The sequence below is a fragment of the Mercenaria mercenaria genome, unplaced genomic scaffold (genome assembly GCF_021730395.1).
Source record: "Mercenaria mercenaria strain notata unplaced genomic scaffold, MADL_Memer_1 contig_4933, whole genome shotgun sequence".
NCBI lineage: Eukaryota > Metazoa > Mollusca > Bivalvia > Venerida > Veneridae > Mercenaria > Mercenaria mercenaria.
In genome coordinates this window covers 16,483-27,756 of record NW_026463203.1, presented here as the reverse complement: position 1 = coordinate 27,756, position 11,274 = coordinate 16,483, and the positions used below count along the sequence as shown (strand labels likewise).

The 11,274-nt window shown below is 35.2% G+C and overlaps 2 protein-coding genes across 2 annotated transcripts; both read left to right on the top strand.

The window, feature by feature from the left end:
• The first annotated feature begins 2,887 nt into the window (after window positions 1–2,887).
• LOC128554317 (E3 ubiquitin-protein ligase TRIM33-like) lies at window positions 2,888–3,313 on the top strand. The gene has a single exon (XM_053535581.1). The coding sequence runs from the start codon at window positions 2,888–2,890 to the stop codon at window positions 3,311–3,313; it is 426 nt and encodes a 141-aa protein (XP_053391556.1).
• Window positions 3,314–3,424: 111 nt separating this feature from the next.
• Window positions 3,425–4,725, top strand: LOC123536701 (uncharacterized). Its single transcript, XM_053535580.1, has one exon. It carries the CDS (start codon window positions 3,428–3,430, stop codon window positions 4,592–4,594), a length of 1,167 nt encoding a protein of 388 aa, XP_053391555.1. The 5' UTR covers window positions 3,425–3,427; the 3' UTR covers window positions 4,595–4,725.
• The last annotated feature ends 6,549 nt before the right edge of the window (window positions 4,726–11,274 follow it).

Here is an 11,274-nt window from a genome sequence, read left to right as displayed (position 1 = left end):
ACTGAATGACAATACCGAATCAAAGTATAAGAAGAATAAACGGTTACTATACGAAAATAAAAATATACAGTCCAAAGAGTTACACATAGCTTTGCATCAGTTATACATAGCTTAGTGTTAGTTATACATTGCTTTGCATCGGTTACACATAGCTTTGCTTCGGTTAATCATTTCTTTGCGTCAGTTATACATAGCTTTGCGTCGGTTAATCATTGCTTTGTGTCAGCTTTACGTCAGTTAATCATTGCATTAATTGCGTTAGTTATACATAGCTTTGCATCAGTTAAACATAGCTTTGCGTCAGTTATAAATAGCTTTGTGTCGGTTAATCATTGCTTGACGCCACTTACACATATAAGCTTTGTGTTAGTTATAAATTGCTTTAATTGCGTTAGTTATACATAGCTTTGCATCAGTTAAACATAGCTTTGCGTCAGTTATAAATAGCTTTGCGTCGGTTAATCATTGCTTGACGCCAGTTACACATATAAGCTTTGTGTTAGTTATACATTGCTTTGCATCGGTTACACATAGCTTTGCTTCAGTTAATCATTTCTTTGCGTCAGTTATACATAGCTTAGCGTCGGTTAATCATTGCTTTGCGTCAGTTACACATAGCTTTACGTCAGTTAATCATTGCTTTAATTGCGTTAGTTATACATAGCTTTGCGTCAGTTAAACATAGCTTTGTGTCAGTTATAAATAGCTTTGCGCCGGTTAATCATTGCTTTGCGTCAGTTACACATATAGATTTACGTCAGTTAATCATTGCTTTAATTGCGTTAGTTACACATAGCTTTGCGTCAGTTAAACATAGCTTTGCGTCAGTTATAAATACCTTTGCGTCGGTTAATCATTGCTTTGCGCCATAGCTTTACGTCACTTAATCATTGCTTTAATTGCGTTAGTTATACATAGCTTTGCGTCAGTTATAAATAGCTTTTCGTCGGTTAATCATTGCTTTGCATCAGTTACACATAGCTTTACGTCAGTTAGTCATTGCTTTAATTGCGTTAGTAATGCATAGCTTTGCAGTTCTACATAGCTTTGCATCAGTTATAAACAGCTTTGCGTCAGCTATACATAGTCTTTTTGATGTTGCATATAGCCTTGCTGATTCTTGCCACTGCCTCGATACGACTGCATTGGTCCTCGATTCGTTTTATATTGTTCATTATTATTACGGTCGCCCGTAGATGAATGAAGGGTACCACTTGTATCTCATGATAGTCTGTTGTGTATTGTACCGTTGGCGAGAAAGTAAAAGTGTTAAATGCCACTTGTTACTGTCTTTCTACCGCTACAGCTTTGCCTTGGTTCTTGGCTCGTTGCATGTCTTTTAATATTATTACCGTCACCCGTAGAATAATGGAGGATGTCACTCGTTCGTCATGTTGTCTCTTGTGCTGTGCGGTAAAATCATTGGCAAGAAAGTAAAAGTGTAATACCGCGCCTAATATCTTAATAATTCTTTAGTAAAAATTGTATTTTGTGTAGAAAATGCGCTTGATTGTCTTCTGGTTAGCTTACTTCTTTCCCGGATCTAGCTGGTTACCCGGTTAGATTTTCTGGCTGGCTTTTCACCCAGACTTTGAGCGGCTATATTATTCCATTTACATAAAATATGATAAGCGCGTTTTCATATTTCATTCATATCTGACATCGAGGGTCTTTTGTGCTTTGAATTTGGCATTTAACATAATGAAATAAAACCATGTATCTTGCATACATGTGTGTTTCTGATATATATTTTGTTTTAAAAAACCGTCAAGCTTAAAGAATGCAAGATTAACCAATGTAGCAAAATAGGTTGCTAGATACTGTAGACACGTCTTCATCAAGCATTTCATATATTTATATTTACGCTATTTTTATTTTCCAGTTGGATGGGGTAGTTTAAAGTAGTGGGCCCTCAATTCCTGTATGATTATGTTTTCTCTTAAGAAGTGTGACATTCTCCGGACATACACCTACATATTACCTCACGTGCATTTTCCGTAAAAAGAACGGGGAATGCCGAAATATCATTCGGATGTATTTGCGGGTTCACTACCTTGAAGCATAATGACTTATTAATATTTTTTGCATTTGTACATATGTCTCTTATCTTGCTTTGACTGGTCGGATGATGAATATTTTACTCTAAATGGCGATCAAATTACATATTGTATCCACAAGTTAAGCTATCAATTAACATTCATCTTTTTGTGCTTTACTGAGATAAAACGTTTGTTTTCACAGTTCAGTTTTTCTTAACAATTCGTATTATCTAGGTCAGTACTTTACGATATATGCACGAGTCCAACAGGACACCAGGCCCTTCCAGAATAATTAAAAATTTTGTTTCATGTATTTCATTGAGCATAAATTAACCACAAATTGGACAATAACTCTTGTTTTTAATTTCTGTTAAGTCTACTCTCAAATGTTCTGTTGCAAAGTCACAATAAATACACTACAAGTAGTCTGTCGGGCCGCTATGCTGCTGGATTTAAAACTTTCACAGTAATAAAAAGATTTTTTTTTCAATAAAATACAGAGGGGTGATAACTTATTAAAGTTTATTTGGGGTAGACATGGTTTTATTTGCCCTTGACTGCTGTAACAATAAAGTTCAATTTATTTAGGACATGATATTTATAGACTCGTTCTTGAAAAGGAAGTAAAATTAGGTTAATGTTAACCGTAACTACAGAAATTGTTTTATTTTTCTAAATTTCTTTTCATTTTACACACATTTATCTCCGGTGTTTCTTTCAACGGGAAATTATGTGTCGTGTTGCGGAATACTTTACTAAGTAACAATTATTTTAGCAAAATAAACAGACATTTTATCAATCTAAAATTCAACACTAGTTCAAAGTTTGACCTTTAAAGATCCTCTAATATGGCAGTATCGGGTAGGAAGGTTGCCGATTTTCAAGGTTCCCTATCCAAAGGCTCAGCAGAGGACTTTGACCATAGATGTGAACCATGTTTGGCGATTGGTCAGCAAATAGAAGCTCATGGATTTTGTGTGGACTGTCAAGAACACTTGTGTAAGAACTGCTTTGCTTATCATCAAAGGTTAAAGGCTAACAAACACCATCAGCTGGTAAACAAAGATAATATGGCTAAACATGCTGTTAGCAAGGAGTCAGACAAATGTACCGAGAAGTGTCAAGTGCACAAAAAGGAAGTGATTAAATTTTTCTGTCCAAAACATGAAGCTCTCGGCTGCAACGATTGTATCGTCCTGAATCACAGAGCATGTGATATTGACTATATACCTGATAAATGTGCAGGTATTGGGGACAGTGCAGAGTTCAGATAGTTACTAAGGGAGCTTGATCAAAAAGTAAATGAGGCTGACAATGTTCTAAAGCAGGCTTCAAATAGAGAAAAAGAACTAGATTTTTGCTATGATAAGCTGCTCAAAGAAATAAAAATGTTTCGCATAGAGATAAATGATCGTTTAGACCAACTACAAAAGCAAATCAAGTCAGATGCTGACAAAAAGAAGTTAACAGATAAACAAACAGTAAAGAATATACTTGAAACATGTACAAACATTTCTTCAGATGTCAAACAACTACAGTCGAGACTTCAAGATTACAAAGCCTCACAGCAGAATGGACAACTTTACATTATAATGAAGCAAGCTAAATCAAAACTAAAGTCAGACGAAATAAAGGAGGCAGACAGAAGTTTAGAAAAAACAAACATGCAATACACATTTGATCAAAACCAAGACCTGACAAACATGCTTTCAAGACAAAATGCATTTGGAAAGCTCAGTCTTTCGTCTTCTTTTGTAACTTCAAAGGTCAGGAAGCCTATCGACAAATTAACCCGCAAAGAAAACATAAATGTAAAGACGAAATCGGACCAGAAGGAATGCAGGATCACAGGTTGTGTTGTTCTGTCCTCAAACAAACTTGTGGCGGCTGACAATAACAACGTTAAACTGAAAGTTGTTGACATAAAAAATAAAGCTGTAATAGAAGAGACAACACTTTCTTCAGAACCATGGGACATTGCAGTAATGCCTCAGGACCATATTGCTGTGACAATGCCAAAGACGAAAGAGATCCTTATAATGACAACAGCAGGTAAACTATCAACTGTTCGAAAGTTTACAGTTGCAGGAGACTGTAGAGGTATAGCCTATCATCAAGGTCATCTCTATACAGTTTGCATAAATCCGAAGTGTGTATTTATTACCGATACACAAGGTAACGTCCAGAACACAATTTTACTGGATGATAAGAGAATTATCATTCCATTCTGCTTACTGCTGAGTACGGATCTGAGACATATCTTCATCAGTGACTATGGTAGCCACAGTGTCGTCAGTATAACATTACAAGGTGATATATCTGCTGAGTACAAAAACAAAAACTTTTCATACCCAATGGGAATGATGATGCTAGACGATGGATCCTTGCTGGTGTGTTGCAGAGGCGACATACATCGTATCTCGGCTGATTTGAAGCAAGGTCACACAATGATAGAAGCTCTGTCGTTCCCACGAACAATTTGCTATAATCGTGAACAACATGAAGTCTATGTCGGATGTTTTGGTGATCAGATGATTGTGTTGAGTGCAAAATAATGAGTTTTATGACACTCCAAACATTTGGTACATGCAAAAGTACAATATTGTGTTATTTTTCATATGCATTCTTTGTATGTCGAAACGATGTTACACAAATGGATGTAATAGATCTAATCTTTTAATCTCAACCATATTATTACAAATGATCTTTTTTTTTTTTTGCATATACGCTAGTGGTACAAAAAAAAAAGATAAACGAAATTTTAGCAGTTTAACCCTGACTGATTGATAGGTAGTAATATTATCAGATTCTGATCTGCATTTCTAACCTGTTTTATTATATCCACCATTCTTGTTGTGCATATATATAAAAAAGAAGCCTTTTCGAGGGTGGTTCCAGTGTTTTGGATCAGAGTGTGTGGGACTGTAATTTTTAGGGGTCCCGAGGATGTACGCCTCAAAAATGTTTTATAATGTACAACTCAAATAGTGCAGTCTGATGTATATATGACATAGTTTGAGCATTAATATTTTACACAATGTCATGTCTGACATTTGTGGAAAAAGCAATTTGAATGAGTTAGGCTATCGAAAGTGTATCTCGCCGGAAGTTTAGAGACGAACGCCAACTGCGCCCCAGGACCGCCCTTTGTTTGAATAGGCTTTTCACTAAGCCAAGCTTTTTATATTGATTCATTTTTTGGCGGATCAGGCACCTCCTGTTATATATGAATACAATGTCAATTTTAATGAAATTTTGCGCAGTAAAAAATGAACACATGGCCTTTAGTATATTGAAATAGAAGGTATAGATCCATGTGCTTGTTTTTGAGATATTTGCACATGATTAAAGAGATATGTGTATTTCAAGCTGATCATGAGACAATTCTTTAATTATTTTTATGTTTCAGATGTTTAGATATAATATTTTAACTTTAGAAAGATTGTTACGTTGCCATTGTAACCAATTTACCCAACAGCTGTCATTAATTCATAAAATGATTTTCATTTCCGTACGCCGAATCCAGGCTTTATTCTATGTTTTGGGATAAATGATATAAATAATGTTACGCCATTACTTCAGGTTTATCAAACGTGCAGAAGTACCTTTAAAATGTATGAAGATAATTTATTAATTGCCCTATTTATGTCTTGCTTTTGTTTCAATAATGCTTGAATTGAAGGATCATTATCATCCCTTGCAAGGAATTTCGCATAATTGCATATGTTGTAAATATCTTTATCATGTTTTTACGAGATTTTGTTTTCTCATACTATCCGTTTTCATCGTCTTTACCTTAGTTTTCTTAACAAATTTGTTGTTAATAACTAGTTAATAACTAACTTTGCAAGATTGTACAAAGTTAAAATTAAGTATGTTCGCTTATAAAAGTATACATTAAATCTCTAAGGCAATTGACATTATATTACATAGTTGTTACAAAGTAAAAGGAGACAGATCCATGACTGACATGACTGAAGAATTTGTCTCATTATATAGCTTGAAAAAGAAATGTATATATTAAACGTTACGTCCATCCCCTCGTACAGTAATCCCCTCTCAATGCTATCAGTTATGCGAAACATATACACCAATAAATTAAGTTATTTATTGCTTTATTTCGTATTGCTTTGCATATGTCGGTCAACTCGACCGGTTTATATAGCCAACCGTGGGCAGCGCGAACGGTTTCCGCGCAGTAACATGGAAATCAATTAACTTATAACGTTCAAACTGGGCTTATGAAAAGTAGATGACCTCTATTTTAATGGCGGTCTATAGGTCAAAGGTCAAGGCTACATGGGCCTGAAAGTTGAAAACTCAATAACGTGAGAACAACATGATCCGGAACCTTCAAACTTATTGGCATGATTGGGCTCAAGAAGAATAAACTGATGACACCTATTGTTTTATTGGGTCAGTACGTCAAAGACCAGAGTCACAGGGGCCTGCCCGTTTAATAACTTTATAACCCAGTACAGCATGATTAGTCTTTTGAAGTAGATGGCCCTGGCTGTTTTTGGGGTCAGTAGGTTACAGCAAAAGTCTCGGGGCCTAAAAGTTGAAAACTGTTGCCGCTCAATAACTTGAGATTTAATTGTCCCAAACCCTTCAAAGTTGGTAAGATGATTAGGCTTAGAGTGTAGATGGTCCGTATGTTCCCTCACCCCTTTGAAAAAAGCTGGGGAATCTTGCTTTGCACACGTCGGTCGGTCTGTCACGTACGTACATAAGACCTGTGTAAGTGATTTATAAATGAGTTATACAAATAAAAGCAGGCATGCATTTTCTTCATTTAAAGTTATCTTCTGTCATTGTGTCTTCATCTTAAAACGTTTGTTATCCAAAATATGTCTAATAATTTTAATTGTAATTTGAAAGATAACGTATCGACATATTTACTTCCATCACTTGGATAGGTAAATAAAAAACTATTCATATTTCCTTTTTGCAAATTTCTTGAAGGTACAATTTTCACATCTTAAAAACAATAACAACGTCAAAAACAACTTGATGAGAAAAAAGCTGAACTGGTTAGAAATTTTGAACTTTATTTTTCAACTTTGAACAACACTTTTGGCTTATTAACTGAGTAGATAGCATAATTCACATAGAAAAATGTTTTGGATATAATAAATTATATAAACTTGGAAATGTTTGAATTTCTTTGTAACAGTCATGTGATTTTCATCATGATAAAAGTGATTAGTATGTACCGCTAGTGGAGGTAAACTCTGCAAGGGATTTGATATACATAAATTTGCATCGTTTTCATCAATTTCAGCCCGCCCGCTTAGCTCAGTAGGTAAGAGCGTTGGTCTACGGATCGCGAGGTCGCGAGTTCGATCCTCGGGCGGGGCGTATGTTCTCCGTGACTATTTGATAAACGACATTGTGTCTGATCATTAGTCCTCCACCTCTGATAATTCATGTGGGGAAGTTGGCAGTTACTTGCGGAGAACAGGTTTGTACTGGTACAGAACTCCAGGAACACTGGTTAGGTTAACTGCCCGCCGTTACATGACTGAAATACTGTTGAAAAACGGCGTTAAACCCAAAACAAACAAACAAACATCAATTTCAGTTATATTATAACATATTAATATTATGCCTAAGGCAGTGGATCAGTAATGACAATCGGCAGTCCCGGCATATCATCATCGTATGCTATTTCGGCATCCTTCGAACATCACTGAGAAATGCCCACATCGCACCAGGAGAACACGTATTTGAACGGACAATACCGATTGTCATTTTGGGTCCACTGTGTTAATAACTATGAGAAGAAACGAAACAACATTTGAACAGGAATCAAAATTTGTTAATTTATAGCTGCTTGTAAAATGAGCGCAACATCATAAACATCCTGTATAATACATGTTATTCACTGAAAATAAAACTCTTATCATTTGTAACACTGAAATATCTTTCACTTGTGAATGAAAGAATTTACATTTTACGTGTGCCTGCACCGCTGGAGCTGTGCTCATGACGCAAGTTACGTTCGAACCCATGGCCCATACGTTGAGTGGTCGGCACAATAACCGCCAGACGGATGCTCCCGTTTATTTCGGTCTGAAATCACACCTAAATATCATATGTCATTTTGCAACTTTTCAACTTCTTTACGTTGGAAGACGACCCCAGTTATCCGTCCGTGCAGTAGAAGCCAGATGGATTGATTCCTCACATTAAAGAATTCTACACCATAAGCGAGGTTTCAAACCACCACAGCTGCGAGGAATGATAAATACCTAATCATTATAGCCAAGTACCCTGACATTTAGGCAGATTTATACTTTCGGTGACCAATAAATATTTTACTTGTTTCAAGATTTTAAATACGAGTGGTCAAATTTGAAAGCCAATTTTGAAAAGAATAAGTGTTGACAAAAATTTAATGACCGGAACAGTTTAAACAATAATGAGCATTTAACACAAAATTATAAGTTTAAGACAACAAAGCTCTCTAACTATAATGGAGAATTTCTCCTTGAAGATTAATTAAACTGCTGAATGACATTCATTAGAAAATCGTATAAAATTTTACATGATATTTGTGTACGTTGATAAAAAAGACAGTGAAGACTTAAATTTAAAAGCTTCTAAATTGCTTAAAATACTAACGACTGAATACAAAGCACTATGACCAACCACCGATTTTGGTAATAGGCCACATTTTTTCAATTGTTCATTTTGTATAATTATACTCGTGTATGCGGCAAATCTAGGATTGAATAACGTTATACATTACATTGTTACACGTGATTTATTTATAGACTTGCATGTGTTCTAAAAAAGTAGGTGATTCCCCTCAAGTATCGGAAATATAGTTCGTCTATAAACAATAAATTTCTGGTATGACTTGTTGAGACCACATGCATAATATGAATGGTGATATTCGCCTTTTTATTTCAAGTTAAAGTGTTTTAAAGCACTTTCATTCTGTCTCGGTTATTACTTAATTTATTTCATGTAAACATCTTCTTGTCTCATATCATCATCCATGTCATATGATACAAAGTTAATAACTCTGATTTAAATAAGCCCGCCCGCATAGCTTAATATGGGGGAGAGCAGATCTACAGATCGTGGGGTCGTGAGTTCAATCCCGGGGCAGGGCGTATGTTCTCCGTGACGATTATAAAGAAGACAACGTGTTTGACATTATTTGTCCTCCACCTCTGATTCATGTGAGGAAGTTGACAGTTACTTGCGGAGAACAAAGTCTGTATTGGTACAGAATCCAGGGTCACTGGCTAGGTTAACTGCCCATCGTTGTTTAACTAAAATGCTTAAAAGGCGTTAACCGAACCAAAAAAAAAAAAAAAAAAAAAAACCAAGATGACTTAAATATGTTCATTTTACTTAGAACTACTTCAGGTAAAAGTTTGATTCATTTGAAGTCCTTACGTCTGTCTGTGTTATTACTGAATGGATTAGATTGAAACTGACAATATCTGTTCTACATCATATATTACAAGATCCATGAAGTGTAAATGTGCGTGACATTTTTTTCCGAGACAGCTCTTGTCATTTCTGGTGTTTGATTTTTAGCTCACCCGTCACGTAGTGACAACGTGAGCTTTTATGATCGCCCTTCGTCCGTCGTCCACAATTTCTTGTGAACACGCTAGAGACCACAGTTTGTAATCAATTTTAATCAAACTTGCACACAAGTTGTATTGGCATAATATCTCAGTTCCTTTCGAAAACTGGCCAGATTTGGTAATGGATTCCAGAGTTATGGCTCCTTAAAAGGCCAAAATTTACCATTTTTTGTTTGTGAACACGATAGACACCACATTTTGCAATCAACATTAATCAAACTTGCCCATAAGTTGTATTGGCATGATATCTCGGTTTCTTTAGAAAACTGGCCAGATCCTATCATTGGTTCCAGAGTTATGGCCCCTTAAATGGCTAAAATTTGCTATTTTGGCTTTTGCAGCCATATAGCATGTATAGACTTCATTTGTGGTTTGATTTGATACAAACTTGCAAAATATCTTCAACAACAATAAATTTTGGATTCCATGACGAATCTGTCAGATCCAGTCATAGGTTCCGGAGTTATTTCATATCTGATTACCTCCCCTTGTTTTAATGAAAATTGATTTGTATTTATAAGTATTTATTGGACTCATTTTAAATTTCATTATTGTCATTAGTTGAACTGAGACAATCAGGGTAGATAACTGTGGACTGATTTTATGTCAAATTACCTCCCAATATTTCAAATTAAAATGGGTATATCTCCGTAACTAATGAAGATACTGATCTGAAATTTTATTTATGTCATCAGATTGAACTGGACAATCAGTGAAGATAGATATTGACTGAATTTATGACAAATTACCTCCCTTTATATTTCATGTTAATGAATATACCTTACCAGCTTGAAACGTTATTTATGTCTTCCATGGTAAGAAATAGTCATGTTAGAAAACTCTTGATTAAACGTTTATAGATGTGACTGTTTTAATAATATATTGTTGTTCAGGCTTGTACTCTGTATCTTTTGCATGCATATACCAATGTATGATTATCTCGCCTGATTTTAATAAAAATCTCGGTAAGTATTTATAGGACTCATTTGAAATTTCATTAATGTCATATGTCGGACTGAGACAAAAAAGGCAGATAACTATGGTCTGATTTTATGTCAAATTACCTCCCTTTGTCTCAAATTAAAATGGGTGTATCTCAGTAACCAATGAAGATACTGATTTGAAATGTCATTTATGTCATCAGATGGACTCGAACAATCAAAGTAGATAGCTTTTGACTGAATTTATGACAAATTACCTCCCTTTATTTTACGTAAATGAATATACCTCACCAGCATCTAATGCGACTGGTTTTAAATGTTATTTAAGTCTTCCAGGGTAAGGAATAGTCATGCTAGTACAAAAATGCAGCATTTGAGCCTAGGACCCTCAAACATTGTGTCTAGATTGGCCCTGACTAGTATGTGACCCATAGGTCAAAAGAGACTGTTACAAGAAAATTTTAAAATATTTATCCTGATGATATTTAATATGTATGCCTATGTGATCTATGTCAAAACTTGATCTTATCATTAAGAGCAACGGTACTTAGGTGAGCGGTATAGGGCCATCATGGCCCTCTTGTTATATTTTCTCCGCAAAATTAAATCCCAGTGAAGGTATGAATTAACCTTTCTTTTCTTTCTTTGTTCCATATAGAATGTAGAATGCCTGAATATAATAAT

Excerpts from the sequence above, each read along its gene's own strand:
- LOC128554317 (XM_053535581.1), top strand. The coding sequence starts at position 2,888 with ATGGCAGTATCGGGTAGGAAGGTTGCCGATTTTCAAGGTTCCCTATCC.
- LOC123536701 (XM_053535580.1), top strand. The coding sequence starts at position 3,428 with ATGTTTCGCATAGAGATAAATGATCGTTTAGACCAACTACAAAAGCAA.